Raw genomic sequence first — 19,997 nt, 5'->3', positions numbered from 1 at the left:
TTCCTTACAGAAGAGTGGGCCTGGTTGGCAGACATCTGCCAGGTCCTTGGAAACTTTGAGGAGTCTACCCAGATGGTGAGCGGCGATGCTGCAATAATTAGCGTCACCATTCCTCTGCTATGCCTCTTGAGAAGTTCCCTGCAAAGCATAAAGGCAGACGCTTTGCGCTCGGAAACAGAGGCGGGGGAAGACAGTATGTCGCTGGATAGTCAGAGCACCCTCCTGTCTATATCTCAGCGCGTTGAGGAGGAGGAGGAGCATGAGGAGGATGAGGAGGAGGGGGAAGAGACAGCTTGGCCCACTGCTGAGGGTACCCATGCTGCTTGCCTGTCATCCTTTCAGCGTGTATGGCCTGAGGAGGAGGAGGAGGATCCTGAAAGTGATCTTCCTAGTGAGGACAGCCATGTGTTGCGTACAGGTACCCTGGCACACATGGCGGACTTCATGTTAGGATGCCTTTCTCGTGACCCTCGCGTTACACGCATTCTGGCCACTACGGATTACTGGGTGTACACACTGCTCGACCCACGGTATAAGGAGAACCTTTCCACTCTCATACCCGAAGAGGAAAGGGGTTCGAGAGTGATGCTATACCACAGGACCCTGGCCCTGACAAGCTGATGGTAAAATTCCCATCCGACAGCGCTAGTGGCAGAAGGCGCAGTTCCGAGGGCCAGGTAGCAGGGGAGGCGCGGAGATCAGGCAGCATGTACAGCGCAGGCAGGGGAACACTCTTCAAGGCCTTTGACAGCTTTCTGGCTCCCCAGCAAGACTGTGTCACCGCTCCCCAGTCAAGGCTGAGTCGGCGGGAGCACTGTAAAAGGATAGTGAGGGAGTACGTAGCCGATCGCACGACCGTCCTCCGTGACCCCTCTGCCCCCTATAACTACTGGGTGTCGAAGCTGGACACGTGGCCTGAACTCGCGCTGTATGCCCTGGAGGTGCTTGCTTGTTCTGCGGCTAGCGTCTTGTCAGAGAGGGTGTTTAGTGCGGCTGGGGGAATCATCACAGATAAGCGTACCCGCCTGTCAACCGACAGTGCCGACAGGCTTACACTCATCAAGATGAAAAAAGCCTGGATTTCCCCAGACTTCTCTTCTCCACCAGCGGACAGCAGTGATACCTAAACAATACGTAGGCTGCACCCGCGGATGGAAGCATTTTTCTTTATCACCATCAAAAACATGGACCTTTTAGCTTCATCAATCTGTGTATAATATTCATCCTCCTCCTCCTGCTCCTCCTCCTGAAACCTGACGTAATCACGCCGAACGGGCAATTTTTCTTAGGCCCACAAGGCTCAGTCATATAATTTTTGTAAACAATTTTTATACGTTTCAATGCTCATTAAAGCGTTGAAACTTGCACCTGAACCAATTTTTATTTTAACTGGGCTGCCTACAGGCCTAGTTACAAATTAAGCCACATTAACCAAAGCGATTAATGGGTTTCACCTGCCCTCTTGGTTGGGCATGGGCAATTTTTCTGAGGTACATTAGTACTGTTGGTACACCAATTTTTTGGGGCCCTCGCCTACAGTGTAATCCAATAAATTTTTTGCCCACCTGCATTAAAGCTGACGTTACATCAGCTGTGCTGGGCACTGCAATGGGATATATTTATGTACCGCCGGTGGCTTCCTGGCACCCACCCATGCTGTCGGTCCACAGGGACTTCACAATAGAGAGTTGTACCTGCTTGTGTCTATGAATTAAAAATCACGGTCAGGTTGGGGCATGCAGTGTGGGCCGAAGCCCACCTGCATTTAATCTGACGTTAGCTCTGCTGTCCAGGGCACTGCAATGGGATATATTTATGTACAGCCGCTGGGTTCCAGGGAGCCACCCATGCTGTCGGTCTACACGGAGTTGTAACTGCATGTGTCCACTTCTAAAGAACCCCAGTCTGACTGGGGCATGCAGTGTGGGCCGGCGCCCACCTGCATTTAACATGACATTACCTCAGCTGTGATGGGCAATGCAATGGGATATATTTATGTACGCAGCGATATCGCAGCGTTAAAAAAAACACTAGTGGGTAGAAGCCCTAAGGTTTCTTTCCCACGAGCGTATATCAGCCGTCCTTTTTCATATGCTATGTTGGGAAAGATAAAGTTGGTGAACAGGTGCACAAATCAAGCATTTGTGTGCCCATTTAGACAGCATGGGTCCCGGCGCATATGCCCCGAGACTACCATGCCGTCGCCACTTTTTCCTCCCCTCCCATCGCAGACTCACAATTCTTTTCCTCCCTGCTCGTTCTTAGCAATGAGGGGATAGGGTGGAGCTAAGTGCTGGCATGTCCCGCCCCTGGCATTGATGGCATAGACAAGGGGCGGGGAGAACGCAGGAGCTTGGCTCCATCCACATCCCGCCCCTTGTCCACAGCTAGCAATGGACGGAGGTGGGAGGGCCAGCACTTAGCTCCGCCCCCGTAACACCCTCTCCCATTGCAGAGAGCCAGCGGGGAGGAGAAGAATGGTGAGCCTGCACAGTGGAGGAGAGCAGAGGGAGGGTGTTTAGCAGCCACACTGCTAAACTCCCTCCCATCTGTGGCAGCTGTCATAGGCTTGAATAGGAGCCCATGGAGCGACCGACGTATTCCAGACCAAAACATAGTTCCAGGACTGTTTTTTGGGCCCGACGTAAAAACGTCCAGCGCTATATTGGGCTGGGCGGGCGCTTTTATGTTTCAGGAATACGGCCATGTGATCTGATATGCTCGTGGGAAAGAAGCCTAAGTGAGAGGATCCATAACAAGTTCCAGATTAGCTCAGCATGAGAGGACCCTGCCTAGCGGAAAAATTTAATAGAAATAGCAGAGATAGCAGCATCAAGCAACCAATCACAGAGCACCTTTAATTTTACCACAGCAGTTTATGAAATGAAAGCTTCACTCTGTAAAAGTGTTTGCTATGGACAACAGAGACAGTTTTTCGTTTAGACAATTTTGATAAATCTGCTCCAATGTGTACGAGCACAAAATATTTAACAGTATTTGCCTTATTTGTGGTGTATTGAAATTAATGAGCGGTAATGTATGATGCAAATCTATTGATTCAGGACCAAAAAGGGTTATTCATGGCGCAGGTAGGGTAAAATAAATAGTTGTTCTTCCAAAATACTGATACTAACTATCCTCTTTCTAATCTTCATGGTTTTTCTGGTTTTGTCTAAGATTTTTCTTTCTCTTTCCTAATAAACTCCTACCGCTTGGTAGGTGTTTTACTTTATCTGGTTCTTTTCCCCCTTGGCGAGAGACAAGACTCAAAATTAATACGCCACTTTATTTATACATTATTGACTAGAATAAGGCCTTACGCACACGTCCGTGACGGGCTCCGCAAGCGGAATACCGAAGCGAAGTCCATCACGCCCCCCTCCCGCCCCAAAGACTCCATACTTACCTCCAGATTCGCTGCCCGAAGACCCACAAGACGCTCCGGCGTGCATGTGCAGTACAGCGGAAGTATAGCGTGACGGGCGGCTTCCGTTGACTACAATGGAAGCCGTCCGTGCGTATACCCGTAGCAAATGGGACATGCTGCGGGTAATTTCATGCAGCAGAATTCTGCAGCATGTACCTTGAGCTATTAGTTTTAATATAACCTAATAGCTGCAGTGAAACGCCACGGATTTCCACCGCGTTTCACGCGGCGGAAATCCGTCCGTGTGCATTAGGCCTAAGACTAATTTTTTGGGGGGTACTACTTGGCACTCTGCCTTATGGTGATGTTTATTGTAACATTCTTGTACAAAGTGTGTACGACAGTGTATGACTGTTCCAGTGCACTATGCTGTTTGTTATAATATAATAACAAAATAAAATATTTTTGAACCATAAAATAACGATACTAGGGGAGTATGAAGAAAAAACACCCAAATAATAGATCACAAAAACCCTAACAGCCAGCAATGGAGTTCAGATAAAATATAACAATTTTTAATAAAAGTATTGCATTGTGTAACTAACTGCACCCTGAGGTATTCTACTAGGAATACTGAGCAAATAATTGCAAGCGTAAACAATTTGTGCTTTATACTATCAAAGAATCAAATAGCGATCTTTAAGTAATACTCACCAATAGGCATCACTTCTTTGATGCATCCAAACTGCTCATGTATAAGTAACGGGGAGCTATAGTAGCGACGAAAACCTTTCGGCTTAATGCAGTTATAGGCAGCAGAAATATAAAAGAGATAATGAAACATAAATGATGGATTACTCCAGAAAAAAAACATAACATAACATTACAATAATTTTAAAAAGACAATGTAGGCAGTATTCACTTATAACTTTTCCAGAGACACTTGTCATTATTTGTCACTAATTCTGGTGGCCATATTGGTTTTGTACGATATTGTACTAACTGGGTTGGAAGATGAAATGAGCAGTACTATAATTGTCCAAAAACATTTTCCCATCTAATAAGGTGATGGCATATTGTTAGGATGCTATTATTTTATGTTCAATGGGGTCAATCCTGTGGGACCCCCACTGATGCTCAGAATAAAGTGATCGCAACATTACTTCCCCACTGCACAACGGTCCCTGGCCACCCAGCAGTACTCTGCATAGCTGGATCGCCAATTTCACCACTGAGTAGGGAATTGGAAGGGGACACAGTGCTGCACCAGGATTAGGTACCCTTTATTTTCATGAACATACAGTATAGTGATGGCATACCCTAGCAATATGACATTACCTCGTGAGATAAAAGCCCCTTTTATGACGGTATACAAGATTTGCAAGGTCTGCTGTGTTTTTTGAGAAACGGCTCCACTCTTCTCTTGGGCTGTGTCTGGTTTTGTGGTTCAGTTTTATTCAAGTGGAAAGGTCATGGACAAAAGTGGTGCCGTTTATAGAAAAATTGGAGGGGAAGACTGACTAAGCTAAATGCACAAAAATTGTGCTAAAGACCTGGTGTACATGTCTTTCACCACATTTACTATGCATTATAGACAGTTTTTGCACCTCACAATATAAGGGAGTGCGGGGTGTGTGAATGGGGTGTGGCTGCATGTAAAGGGATGTGGCTTAAATGTGATTAGGTTTGGTCAAATTTTGATGCTAAATATTAGTGTAAAATAAGCCAAATAATAGATTGTGTAAAGTTAGACAAAAGAGTCTAGAGATGTATAACATCTATCATACAGCGTCAGCCACCGTGATACGAGAACATTTGTCTCTTCAGACTGCCCGGTCTAAGTACACACTTTCTAAATTTTAGACAGAATTAATAAATCTGCCCAAATCCCAGGTGTTAGCCCCCTAAATACTTGACATCCTCCACACATTCTATTAGTTCTCTCTTTTAAAACAGCATTCTGTCATGTCCTGCAAGTACTTCAAATATATTGCCATGGGTTATCAAGTATAAATTAGATATTCTCTTCATAAAACATGAGCATGGAAATATTTTCCCCTATATTTTGTCTGACATTCTCGATTTCACTTTTAGTCTAATTAGTCCCACAGCAGAGCTGAGATTTCTAGCTGGGCTACAATGCTTCCATTGATTAGACAATTTAGGATATTTTTTTCTATCTCAGAGATACAATCCAAATCAGGATACATTTATTGACTTACCAGCTTTCCCATGCAGCGCTGTGAGCCAATTGTTTCTGCACATTTGTGATGAATGCTCATTTTGCAGGCTTTGCATCGCAGGCCATGTTTTGTGTTAGTTCCTGTCAACGAACATAGATTTTAATTAACCTGGATCAATAGTTCCCATGAATCTGACTAGTGAACTGTCTGAAAAGCGGCTACATGCACTTTGGTTCCTTTTTAGAGCAGATCTATGTGACCTCCTGCCATTTCTGACTACGGTTTGCTTAAATCTTCTTCCATATCAGCGATGTAGAGTGAACATGGTGACAAAATACAGTATAGCTACCCATTAATAGATGACCGGGTCAGATGCTCTCTGTATATACGGATCAGTTTTCCCTATTAATCCTCCCTAGATTTTTCAACTTGCTTTTCAAGATTTCTGTTTGCAGTTACTCGGTCTGTCCGTAGTCGTGTAAAGGATGTCCATTATAAAGCACAGCTCTGATGCCCATGCTGTAACTGTAATAAATCGTACTACATTTTTTGTATCATTTCATAATATTTTTCGAAATGTCTGCTTGCTGTCGATGTACAGTGATGCCTTGGGATAAGAGTTTAATTCGTTCCATGACAGAGCTCTTAACCCAAAACACTCGTAAGTCAAATCAATTTTCCCCATTAAAATGAATGGAAAAGCCATTAATCCGGTCCGTTACTTGGAGCTCTCCCACTGATTTCCATGGGGATGGCGTTGCCCCATTGAAAGCAATAGGACACCGTCACCCCCACAGTGATTTATTTAAAGCCCTTCCCTGAAAATCATCCCTAGCTCTAGTAAAAAAATATATATACTCACCTGTCACAATATATATACTCACGCTCAGGCACGTCTAGCTGCCGCTTATTCTCCCTTCACTGCTCTGAAGCTTTTTAGCAGGCGGCGATTAAAAAAGCAGGGAGAACAAGTGCTAGACACGCCTGAGCCCTGGCAGCCCCGGACAGGTGAGTAATATTTTTTCCTACAGTCTGGGATGCTTTTCAGGGAAGGGTTTATATTTAAAGCCCTTCCCCAAATCACTGCAAGAGTTGCCGGCAGGCCATTGCTTTCAATAGGGCCACTGGCAGCAGCGGCGACCCCATTGAGAGCAAGGGTTGTAACCCAAGTTTTTGCTCTTAAATCAGAGCAAAAATTTGGGAGAGAGGCTGCTCTCAAGTCAAGAAGCTTGTAAGCTGAAGCACTCTTAACCCAAGGTATCATTGTATATAAGCATTCTTGTGGACATTAGAGACCGAAGCTCAGTCCTGATTATCTGCTGCTCACCGGGTTGCTCGGCTGATGGACGTGTTCCAGAGGTCTATTTGTAAGACGTTCTGTGTAAGCAGGACATGATCAATACAAGATTTCAACTACTGAATGCACATTTCTATTCACTGAAAAGAAGTGTCAATCAATCTAATGCTACAACTGGCAGGGACGATGACTGCAACTTTACATGTTTCAAAAGCCCATCAAACCAACATTGAATGTCTAAAATTTAGACAATGTTAGCTTTATTATTACTCAGATAATGTCATCAAGGTGTCCACATATAGTAATAAAGGCATTGCCATAATTGCAGTATATTAAGCTTTATAGGAGTCAGGATGCAGCTGTAAAGGTATGAAGCTCAGCCCACTTGGCAAAGGACAATACAGGTCCTCTTTGGGGCTCATTTGCACTAATGGTTTTTTAATGGATCCAGTTTTACTAAAACCAGAAATCGGAATTAAAATGGAAGGCATCCGTAAGCTTTCTGCTTACATCCATTTTTCAGCATTTGGTGGTGTTAGTTCCTCTATGTATGTGGCTCGGTGGTTAGCACTCATGCCTTACAGTGTTGGGGTCTTAGGTTCAAATCCCATCAAGGGCAACACTAACTTTGAAAAGCTCCAACCAGCTCTCACACTTATAGTTCTGTGAGCCACAACTTTAGAGTTTATGACTAGAGATGAGCGAGCACCAAAATGCTTGGGACGAAAATTTCGCGATGCTCGAGGGTTCGTTTCGAGTAACGAACCCCATTGAAGTCAATGGGCGACTCGAGCATTTTTGTATTTTGCCGATGCTCGCTAAGGTTTCCATTTGTGAAAATCTGGGCAATTCAAGAAAGTGATGGGAACGACACAGGAACGGATAGGGCAGGCGAGGGGCTACATGTTGGGCTGCATCTCAGGTTCCCAGGTCCCACTATTAAGCCACAATAGCGGCAAGAGTGCCCCCCCTCCCAACAATTTTTACTTCTGAAAAGCCCTCATTAGCAAGGCATACCTTAGCTAAGCACCACACTACCTCCAACAAAGCACAGTCACTGCCTGCATGACACTCCGCTGCCACTTCTCCTGGGTTACATGCTGCCCAACCCCTCCGCACGACCCAGTGTCCACAGCGCACACCAAAGTGTCCCTGCGCAGCCTTCAGCTGCCCTCATGCAACACCACTCTCATGTCTATTTATAAGCGCGCCTGCCATGAGGAGGAACCGCAGGCACACACTGCAGAGGGTTGGCACGGCCAGGCAGCGACCCTCTTTAAAAGGGGCGGGGCGATAGCCCATAATGCTGTACAGAAGCAATGAGAAATCCAATCCTGTGCCACCTCCATCAGGAGCTGCACACATGGGCATAGCAATGGGGAACCCATGTGCCACACACTATTCATTCTGTCAAGGTGTCTGCATGCCCCAGTCAGACCGGGGTTTTTTTATAAATAGACACAGGCAGGTACAACTCCGCAATTGGAATTCCGTGTGCACCCACAGCATGGGTGGCTCCCTGGAACCCACCGGCGGTACATAAATGTATCCCATTGCAGTGCCCTGGACAGCAGAGCTAACGTCAGATTAAATGCAGGTGGGCTTCGACCCACACTGCATGCCCCAGTCAGACTGGGGTTCTTTAGAAGTGGACACATGCAGTTACAACTCCGTGTGGACCGACAGCATGGGTGGGTGCCAGGAAGCCACCGGCGGTACATAAATATATCCCATTGCAGTGCCCTGGACAGCAAAGCTAACGTCAGGTTTAATGCAGGTGGGCTTCGGCCCACACTGCATGCCCCAGTCAGACTGGGGTTCTTTAGAAGTGGGCACATGCAGTTACAACTCCGTGTGGACCGACAGCATGGGTGGGTGCCAGGAAGCCACCGGCGGTACATAAATATATCCCATTGCAGTGCCCAGCACAGCTGAGGTAATGTCAGGTTTAATGCAGGTGGGCTAAAAATTAATTGGATTACACTGTAGGCGAGGGCCCCAAAAAATTGGTGTACCAACAGTACTAATGTACCTCAGAAAAATTGCCCATGCCCAACCAAGAGGGCAGGTGAAACCCATTAATCGCTTTGGTTAATGTGGCTTAATTTGTAACTAGGCCTGGAGGTAGCCCAGTTAAAATAAAAATTGGTTCAGGTGCAAGTTTCAACGCTTTAATGAGCATTGAAACGTATAAAAATTGTTTACAAAAATTATATGACTGAGCCTTGTGGGCCTAAGAAAAATTGCCCGTTCGGCGTAATTACGTGAGGTTTCAGGAGGAGGAGCAGGAGGAGGAGGATGAATATAATACACAGATTGATGAAGCTAAAAGGTCCCCGTTTTTTATGGTGATAGAGAACGATTCTTCCATCCGCGGGTGCAGCCTACGTATTGTTTAGGTATCGTTGCTGTCCACTGGTGGAGAAGAGAAGTCTGGGGAAATCCAGGCTTTGTTCATCTTTATGAGTGTAAGCCTGTCGGCACTGTCGGTTGACAGGCGGGTACGCTTATCCGTGATGATTCCCCCAGCCGCACTAAACACCCTCTCTGACAAGACACTAGCCGCAGGAGCACCTCCAGGGCATATAGCGCGAGTTTAGGCCATGTGTCCAGCTTCAACACCCAGTAGTTGTAGGGGGCAGAGGCGTCACGGAGGACGGTCGTGCGATCAGCTACGTACTCCCTCACCATCCTTTTACAGTGCTCCCGCCGACTCAGCCTTGACTGGGGAGTGGTGACACAGTCTTGCTGGGGAGCCATAAAACTGTCAAAGGCCTTGGAGAGTGTTCCCCTGCCTGCGCTGTACATGCTGCCTGATCTCAGCCATCATGCTTTTGAAAGCCTCCGTTTCCACAAGCCTATACGGCAGCATCTCCAGGCTGATCAATTTGGCTATGTGCACGTTTAACGCTTGAGCATGCGGGTGCGTGGCGGCGTACTTGCGCTTGCGCTCAAACACTTGCGCTAGCGACGTCTGGACGGTGCGCTGAGAGACATTGCTGGATGGGGCCGAGGACAGCGGAGGTGAGGGTGTGGGTGCAGGCCAGGAGACGGTAGTGCCTGTGTCCTGAGAGGGGGGTTGGATCTCAGTGGCAGGTTGGGGCACAGGGGGAGAGGCAGTGGTGCAAACCGGAGGCACTGAACGGCCTTCGTCCCACCTTGTGGGGTGCTTGGCCATCATATGCCTGCGCATGCTGGTGGTGGTGAGGCTGGTGGTGGTGGCTCCCCGGCTGATCTTGGCGCGACAAAGGTTGCACACCACTGTTTGTCGGTCGTCTGCACTCAGTGAAAAACTGCCAGACCTTTGAGCACCTCGGCCTCTGCAGGGTGGCATGGCGCGGGGGGCGCTTTGGGAAACAGTTGGTGGATTATTCGGTCTGGCCCTGCCTCTACCCCTGGCCACCGCACTACCTCTTCCAACCTGCCCTGCTGCTGCACTTGCCTCCCCCTCTGAAGACCTGTCCTCAGTAGGCTTAGCAAACCAGGTGGCGTCAGTCACCTGCTGCTCTTCCTCCGAATCCTCTGTGCGCTCCTCCCTTGGACTTACTGCAATTACTACTACCTGAGTGATAGACAACTGTGTCTCATCGTCGTCGTCCTCCTCACCCACTGAAAGCTCTTGAGACAGTTGCCGGAAGTCCCCAGCCTCATCCCCCGGACCCCGGGAATTTTCCAAAGGTTGGGCAGCGGTCACGACAAAGTCCTCCGGTGGGATAGGAACCAGTGCTGCAAATTCTGGGAAGGGGCCCGAGAACAGTTCCCGGGAGTCTGCCTGCTCCTCAGAATGTGTCATTGTAACGGAGTGAGAAGGCTGGGAGGAAGGAGGAGCAGCAGCCAGAGGATTCAGAGTTGCAGCAGTGGACGGCGCAGAACTCTGGGTGGTCGATAGATTGCTGGATGCACTTTCTGCCATCCACGACAGGACCTGCTCACACTGCTCATTTTCTAATAAAGGTCTACCGCGTGGACCCATTAATTGTAAGATTAATCTTGGGACGCCAGAAATGTGCCTCTCTCCTAATCCCGCAGCAGTCGTCTGCGATACACCTGGATCAGGAGCTCGGCCTGTGCCCACACCCTGACTTGGGCCTCCGCGTCCTCGCCCGCGTCCACGTCCTCTAGGCCTACCCCTACCCCTCAGCATGGTGTATTACCAGTAGTGCAGAAACAGAACGCTGTAATTAAATGTGCCGCTTATTGGCCTGTGGTTGGAGGCTGACTTCACTTACGGAACGCACAGCAGAGCCAGGAAAGAATTTTGCGCACGCCTGTAGTGAGACGTAGGTGCGTATGACTGAGCTAGTGGAATTCACAGCGCAGAAGCAGTCAAGTGTCCAAAGGCCACTAGTAGGCCTTAAGTATTTTGCTTCTATTTTTTTAAAGGCTGAGCTGAGACAGCAGACAGATACTGTAGGCAGCGTATATATGTATACTGTTTCCCTCTGGACGGGATGACGGCGGTGATGTAACGGGCAACGCAGAGCCAGGAAACACTTTTGCGCAAGCCTGCTGTAACACTTAGCTGCGTATTAATTAGGAGTACTACCCCCAGCAGAGGCGCAGTACACTGAGGACGGTCACAGGCAGCCCAAATATATTTTTTTTCCCCAAATTTTTTGAAAAAGCCCACTGCCTATATAGACAGTATATCTCTTTCACCTTTCCCACTGTCCTTGCCTCACCACTACTGGCCCTATGCTATGTAAAATTACTGCAGACTGAGGATGCAATGCTCTGCACGGCCGATCTACAAAAAAAACAAAATGTGCAGCACTGCTCACAGCAGCCTTAACAGTACTGCACACGGTCAGATGTGACCCTAAGAAGGACCGTTGGGGTTCTTGAAGCCTAAAATCACTCCTAACACTCTCCCTATAGCAGCTCCAGCATCAGCAGCACTTTCCCTGATCTCTGTCAGAATGCATCTGTGGCGAGCCACGGGAGGAGCCGATTTAAATACTTGGGTGACACCTGATCTCGCCAGCCACTCACTGCAGGGGGGTGGTATAGGGCTTGAACGTCGCAGGGGGAAGTTGTAATGCCTTCCCTGTCTTTCTATTGGCCAGAAAAGCGCGCTAACGTCTCAGAGATGAAAGTGAAAGTAACTCGAACATCGCGTGGTGCTCATCTCGAGTAACGAGCATCTAGAACACGCTAATACTCGAACGAGTATCAAGCTCGGACGAGTACGTTCGCTCATCTCTATTTATGACCTTTTAGCACATTTTCCTGTAAAGTGGCCAACCCCTTTAAAAAGGTTATCCAAACAGGGTAACCTACTGCCTATATGCCATTTACAGTAGCAAGAAAACGTAAGTGAACCATTTACAGTTACTGGGATTACTAATAAAATGCGGTCTGATTGTTATCTATGTCACAATTATAGACAAACACAATCTAACTAAATTAACAACACACAAACAGCAAATAGCTTTTTCCAATCCCCCTTCATCCTCCTTTAGCTCCATAATTTTCTATAGTCAGAATGAGTCATCACCCTCCTCCACTATCTGCTCTCTTATCTCTTTTACTAGAGGGTGAGCATTACTTGACAACAGACAGTGAACTGTAATACCCCATTTTCACTAACAGATGATCACTCAAAATTCGCTCAAACGACAGCTTGAGTGACAGTTTTGAGTGATCATCTTTGCATATTTTATAGTAGCTAGTTAGCTACTATACAGCTATGCAGGCGTAGTGGGACACCGCTGCTATCTCTCGGCGAACACTACAGATGTTCTGCATGAGCAAATATCTGTGGTGTTCTCTGCGCTTATAGCCCGTGCCCCCTGTGAATTTACAGCTGGACACAGACAGAGAATCTTATCAGTGCAGCTGGCTGATACAGTTGATTGCTCAATTCTATCAAGCTAGAATTCAGTGATCAATGACTCGAGCACGAAAACTGCGAGATGTCAGTGCATTTAGACAGAACGAGAATCACTCAAAAGATTCATTTGAGTGAATTTTGAGCGATTCTCGTTGTGTCTAAATCAGCCTTAAATTAGAAGGAAGGAAAACCTTTAGTGACCAGTACCTTAGAGTGATTTTTTTAGAACAAAAACAATTTTTTTAACTAAATAAAGGATTTTGAACATTGGCTATCTTATAAGCATAAGTTGTTTTAAAAAGTCTGAGACCATTTAATATATCCATTCAAGAAATACAAACCTTGAATCAATAAGCAAATACCACAATATCCAGCAAAGTATCATACAATAAAAAATAAGCAAACAAATCCCGGACAATAGATGGAATCCTTCGCCTGTTCGCATTTATTATTGGGCTCTAATTACATAGCAGAATTTTCACCTTGTGAGGGCTGATGCCCACGGCTGTTGCAGAATTCCACCGAGGATTTCAGATGCAGGAGTACTGCGGTAGTTAACAAAGCGCGCCCAGTAGTGATCGTGGAAAACCCGTGTTTTTCTGTGGTCTCCATTAACACTATGTTAATGGAGACCTCCCGTGGCATAAATCCGCGGGAAAATAGAACATGCCACGTTTATTTTCCGCAGCAGAAATCTGTGGTAAAATTCCACGTGCCAGCATTGGCAGATTAGGTTCAATAGAACCTAGTTGCTGCGGAATTCCGCCACGGATTTATGCCGCGGGAGCCACGGTAAAAATCCGTTCATAGGCATTACCACTAAAGATCCTTCTAATATGCCCTGAAGTGGCCTAATAGGAAATGTCACAACGATATCGAGAGAATCATCATCATAATGAAAGCATAACATCCCATAACACATTTCCCAGAGACTTAGGCATCAGGAGACAATTAACTAAACAAATCAGACAGCTATAGTCATAAATATAACAAATACAGAGAGGTAGTAAGGCTCCCTGTCCACGGCAGTGATTTCGCTGGCGTTAAACTGTCGGTAAACCGACGGGAATCACGCCGGCCGACGCTTCCCATAGCATTGCTATGGAACGCGTCGGCACCTGTCCACGAGCGGACAGGGGACATTATGGATATTACTAAGAGGGCATTACAGCAATTTATCACTACAGGAGGCATTAGGACTACTTATTACTGCAGGGGACATTATGGCTATTTATTACTACAGGTGCACAGTATGGCTATTTATTACCAGAGAGGGCATTATCACTATTTCTTATTAAAGGGGACATTAAGGCTATTTATTACTATTGGTGTGGCATTATGGCTATTTCTTTGCAACAGAGAACATTATGATTATTTATTACTGTAGGAGAGAGTATGGCTATTACTAAGAGGTTATTATGGCTATTTATTACTGTGGAGGGGATTAGGAATACTTATTACTACAGGGGACATTATGGGTATTTATTACTATAGGAGGCTTTAAGGCTGTTTATAACTACGGCCGGCATTATCAATATTTATTACTTCGGGGGACAATATAGATATTACTAAGGGGTCATTATGGCTATTTATTACTACATGGGGTCTGTATGGCTATTTATTACCACATGGGGCATTATTGCTATTTATTACTACAGGTTGACAGTATGGCTATTTATTACCACCAGGAGGCATAGATGCTATTTATTACTAAATACTCTTTCTCTTCCCACACTTAGTCTATAGCCAGGAATTTTGAGCCTACTGTCAGACCGCTGTCTACTGGTCCACTACTCTGGGCTTGCTCTGTCATGTTCTTGATGTTTACTGTTCCACCCCTACCTGTCCTGAAACAGCAACCACCAGAACAGGCCCTCTGCAGCACCTATCCTCCATATGGGGAGAAGCTATGAGAACCGCTTTATAGCATGTAGAATCATAGACTGGTAGAGTTGGAAGGAACCTCCAGGGTCATCGGGTCCAACCCCCTGCTCAGTGCAGGATTCACTAAATCCTCCCAGACAGATATTTGTCCAGCCTTTGTTTGAATACTTCCATTGAAGGAGAACTCACCACCTCCTATGGTAACCTGTTCCACTCATTGATCACCCTCACTGTCAGAATGATTTGTCTAATATCTAATTTGTGTCTCCTCCCTTTCAGTTTCATCCCATTGCTTCTAGTCTGTCCTTCTGCAAATGAGAATAGGGCTGATCCCTCTGCATCGTGGCAGCCCTTCAGATATTTGTAGACAGCGATTACGTCTCCTCTCAGCCTTCCTTTTTTGCAAGCTAAACATTCCTAGATCCTTTAACCGTTCTTTATAGGACATGATTTGCAGACCGCTCACCATCTTAGTAACTCTTCTCTGAACTTCCTCCAGTTTGTCTATGTCTTTTTTTAAAGTGGGGTGCTGAGATCTGGACACAGTATTCTAGATGAGGTCTGACTAAGAAAGAATAGAGGGGGATAATTACCTCACATGATCTAGACTCTATGCTTCTCTTAATACATCACAGAATTGTGTTTGCCTTTTTGGCTGCTGCATCACATTGTTGACTCATGGTCAGTCTATGATTTATTAGTATACCCAAGTCTTTTTCACATATGCTGCTGCTTAGCCCAATTCCTCCCATTCTGTATGTGCTTTTTTCAGTTTTCTTGCCCAAATATAGGACTTTGCATTTCTCCTTTTTAAATACCATTCTGTTAGTCGCTACCCACTTTGCAAGCTTTTCTAGATCTTTTTGAATTCTCTCTCTCTCTTCACTAGTGTTAGCTATCGCTCATAGCTTTGTGTCGCCGGCAAATTTGATCAGTTTCCCATGAATTCCCCCCTCCAGATCACATAATCATTTATAAAAATGTTGAACAACACTGGGCCTAGGACAGAGCCTTGTGGCACCCCACTTGATAAATTCTTCCACTTGCAGCCATTTATGACCACTCTTTGACTATGATCACTCAGCCAGTTCCACCTAACAGTCGCCTTGTCAATCCCATATTTAGCTATTTTTTCAATAAGTATAGTATGAGATACTTTGTCAAATGTTTTACTAAAGTCAGGATATACTATATCCACTGCATTTCCCTGATCAACCATGTCAGTGATTCTGTCATAGAAGGAAATTAGATTAGTCTGGCATGAATTGTTTGTTACAAACCCATGCTGGCTCTGGTTAATTACTCCATTTTTATTCAAGTACTTGCATGCATGTTGTTTAATAATTTGTTCAAAGATCTTTCCCGGTATAGAAGTCAGGCTCACAGGCCTGTAGTTTCCTGGATTCACCTTCTTCCCTTTTTTGAAGATAGGGACATTAGCCTTTTTCCAATCTTCTGGGACTTCTCCTGTTCTCCAGGAATTTTCAAAGATTATGGCAAGTGGTTCAGCAATTACTTCCACGCTTCCTTTAGTTTTCCTAGGATGTAATTCATCTGGACCTTGAGACTTGAATTCATTTAAGTTAGCTAAGTGTTCCCTCACCATCTGTCTGCTTATAGAAAGCCTGCATTCTTTTATTCCCCCAATAGCACAGGGAAGATCAGTTGATGTTCCATCTACTTTTTGAGAAAAACAGATACAAAATAGGAATTTAAAAGTTCTGCCTTCTCAACATCATTCTTAACCAATTCACCATTTTCACTATTAGCATCCAATAACATCTTTGGCTTTTCTTTTGCTTTTGACATTCCCCCCAAATCCTTTTTTTATTGCTTTTGGCCTCTGTTGAAAGCATCAATTCAGTATTCGCTTTGCTTTAGCTTTTCTGACACTTGCCCTCTAGTTTCTGTAGACTGCATTATATTCTTCTTTAGATATTCCTTCCTCTTTCCATTTGCTGAACATTTTCTTTGTTTTTAACATGTATGCAAGTTCTGTGTTCATCCATCATGTTTCATAATGTGTTCAATGCTGCCATACTTGGTATTTATATGTGGCCCTTCCTCTCCTATGCATGGAGAGGATGACATGCTATCCATGTCACTGCTCATCAGCAATGTTGGGAGCCATGAGGCCAGAAGAATGGCACCTGACCGCTGTGGCGTCTGATTGGCTGTAGTAGTCAGGTGGTATTCACAACAAATACCAGGGAAGCTGGATTGCCTAAGCAAAGGATGGGTAACTACTGCTACTTTTGTTATTTAAACAGATTTGAGCCTATACTTAAGAAATCATCTGGCAACCAGACAACCCCATTTATGGATAACTTTAAAATAAATTCAACGAAATACTTGCAAATGCTGCAAAGTGTGTTCGCTTTCATTTTAAGTCATAAAAAATAAAATGTATTATGTACTGCATAATATTATATAATTAACTGATATTATGTAATTGCATGACAACTAGTTATTAAGCTTGAACAGTGTGCTAGAGGTGTTTGTCAGTGAGCTTAGGGCAAGGCTTCCTGAATTCCACCCACTGTGTTTCTATTTTACCAACTCATCCGTAAAATTCTTTCATTGCCTTAGGCAACTTTATATCTCCACAAACCATCATTGAAAAGAAAAGCTCCTAAGTGCAGCGTGAAGCATGTAATAGCTTGTAATATTCAAATCATCCTCATTGTCTTTCCATTATTTTTATTTGTGGATTTGGGCTTTAACATTCATGTATAAAGACTGTTATTTTCAATTCCACTGACGTCTTCAGAGTATCAGCAAGACATAGTGAAGCAATGTCCTTTAAAGCAATTTCAATGATAGTAATAAAGCAAAAATATACAATATACCAGATGAACACTAAAAGAAAAAATTGTGTATAACAAGATGACAGTTTTTCCACTCATTTAAATGCCTTGTATTACTATTATATTATCTATGGTTTGTCAAGTAATAATCTTGCTGGAATGCAAGTGTTGTCTTTGTAAACATGAAATGCTAATACATTAAACCACACTGCAAGCAGAATTCTCATTGTCCACTCTTTATCTCCACTAGCTGTAGTGTGTCATTTTGTTTAACAATTTATTGGATAGCTTTGCCGTTATATAGAAGAGGTGCTAAAACTCTAACAAGATAGATTCACCATGATCACATAATATGAATGATATAGAAAGCTATTGCTGACTGCCTGTGACTTTATAACAGTAAAAGCTTCTTCCTAAGGCTCAGTTTAAGGCCTCCTTCCCACGAACGGATTTCCGCCGCGTAATTCGCGGCGAAAATTCGCTGCATTGCCCGCAGCTATTAGGTTCTATTGAACCTAATAGCTCAGGGAACACGGTACGGAATTCCACCGCGGAATTCCGCACCGTGAAATCTCCCGTCCTCACCCGCGGCATGCTCTATATACCGCGGGTGTACGCGCTGACGGCTTCCATTGCAGTCAATGGAAGCCGTCCGCTCACGCTATCTCCCGCTGTAACACAGCGCGTCAGATGACACGGCCGGCCGCGTCATGTGACACGGTGGGCGTGTCATGTGATGCGGCGGCGGTGGGCGGGGCAGCGTCATGCGGGAGTGAAGAGGCCGGATCCGCTGGTAAGAATGGGGTCTCTGGGGGGCGCCGTGACGGGCTTCGCCGCGGAGCCCGTCACGCTCATGTGCAGCCGGCCTAACACTAACATTAGGCTTCCATATTTAACTGATAGATACCCGATGGATCAAAACTAAAAGTTTGATAGATCATAATGAGCACTTTCCATTCTAATCAATCCTTTAATTTTATCAATGGTAAAACTTAAAAAGTAGAAACAAATCATGGTATGTAAAACTTTTTTGTTTTAAAAAAATCTTGTGATTCAGAAGATTGTGACCAATACCAGGCATACCTGAGAAAGGAATAGTGGATGGCTGGCAATGGTAGCATTACGATCCGGTTCTGGGATGGAGTCTTTTGCTGTAACCGATGCGGATCAGTAGTGTGGTCAGGAAGCTAGAGATAGGTACATGGGTAGGTATCAGTTCACGGTACAGAGAAGTAGATGGTAGCATAGTCAGGGAAGCCAGAGTTCGGTACGTAGCGGTACAAGGGTAAGTATCAGTTCGCGGTACAGAGGAGCAGGGGGGTAGCGTAGCCAGGGAAACCAAGGGTCTATACACAGGTATACATATCATTTAGCAGTAGGGAGAAGCAACTGGTGGGAAAGATTGACTACTGGCTGAGAGCACAATAATCACGCACTGAGGGAGGGACAACGACAGGTTTATATAGAGTGTTTAATCAATGCGGGGTGGAGCTAATCAGGAGCTAGGTTGCAGGAGCAGGAAACTGAGCAAGGTTAGGCAGGGGATCTGTCCAGCAGGCTGAACAGGCCAATAGGGAGAGATGTGGCCTGAAACACAGAAGTTCCCAGGTTCAGACTCTGACAGGTAGGGGTGCTGTATTATATGCCACCCCTTGCTCAGTACTAATCAATTTGGCCACTCACTAGCCTCAACATCATTCATTTCTATATGGATTCAAAGATGATATGAATGCACAAAATAATGTCCAGTTTTATCAGAGGGACTCAATCATATATTGTATTTTTATATTACAGGTTGCTTGTGATGTGGTGCACTGTAAAGTACTAGGCTTTGAAGGCAGTGAATACATTCCCTTTACTTTAATATCTCTAGAAAACGCCTATGCCATCTACAATGCATTTGCATAAAACTCATTTCACTAAAAGATGTGCTTATTATGTACAAAAACAATCATAAACGTTATGGACCTGTACGAGTCTCATCTCTTTAACAATGACCAAGTTTAATTATGTTCTACAAGCATTAAAAGTATGAAAAAGGCCAACACATGTCGAGGAAGATAAAATTCATCCGTGGTTTATGAATGTTCTAATTTTAGGATTGTACAGAAAAATCTGTTGGAGGCACACTGATAGCACGGACAATAATTTGAGGTTTTAATAAAGTCTGTTTGTATGTGAAAAGGATAGCTAAAGAGATGGACTGCATTAAACTTGTTTAATAACAAATCCCAGGCGAAAATTACTTCTTTCAGGAAGTACATAAAATAATCAATGACATTGCAGTGTTACAAGGTGTATGCTAGTGCAGATAATAGAAACATGGAACTCATATCAATGGAGTCCTATTCAAATATTGGAATGTATCCAAAGAGGCCAGCACAATGTAATTCAAAGCTCGTCTTTTAGCTTTTGTGCTCCTTTCTACTTGTATACTACATTGATTATTTTGTTCACAATGCTTCTATTGAAAACTGAAATAATTTCATTATTTTCTGAAATTGAAACAATCAAATACATAAATAAACTCAATGTGTTTTATAATAATGGAAAGTTTCAAATTTTTATATATTGTATAGAAATATCATATTTAAAGGGGTTTTCCACTAAACACAGGATAGGTGAT

General features: G+C 44.7%; 1 protein-coding gene across 1 annotated transcript in view; it reads right to left on the bottom strand.

Moving 5' to 3' along the window:
• STAC (SH3 and cysteine rich domain) overlaps window positions 1–19,997 on the bottom strand; it is a 361,279-nt gene that overhangs the window by 138,884 nt on the left and 202,398 nt on the right. Inside the window, exons 3-4 of the mRNA XM_066585075.1 lie at window positions 5,590–5,690; window positions 4,082–4,163 (exon numbers count right to left, since the gene is read on the bottom strand). Of these exons, the coding sequence (XP_066441172.1) occupies window positions 4,082–4,163; window positions 5,590–5,690 (183 nt within the window). The remainder of the gene's footprint in view (window positions 1–4,081; window positions 4,164–5,589; window positions 5,691–19,997) is intronic.

This window comes from Eleutherodactylus coqui, chromosome 12 (genome assembly GCF_035609145.1).
Source record: "Eleutherodactylus coqui strain aEleCoq1 chromosome 12, aEleCoq1.hap1, whole genome shotgun sequence".
Classification (NCBI taxonomy): domain Eukaryota; kingdom Metazoa; phylum Chordata; class Amphibia; order Anura; family Eleutherodactylidae; genus Eleutherodactylus; species Eleutherodactylus coqui.
The sequence above is the reverse complement of the archived record's forward strand: the minus strand, read 5'-3'. Positions and strand labels throughout refer to the sequence as shown.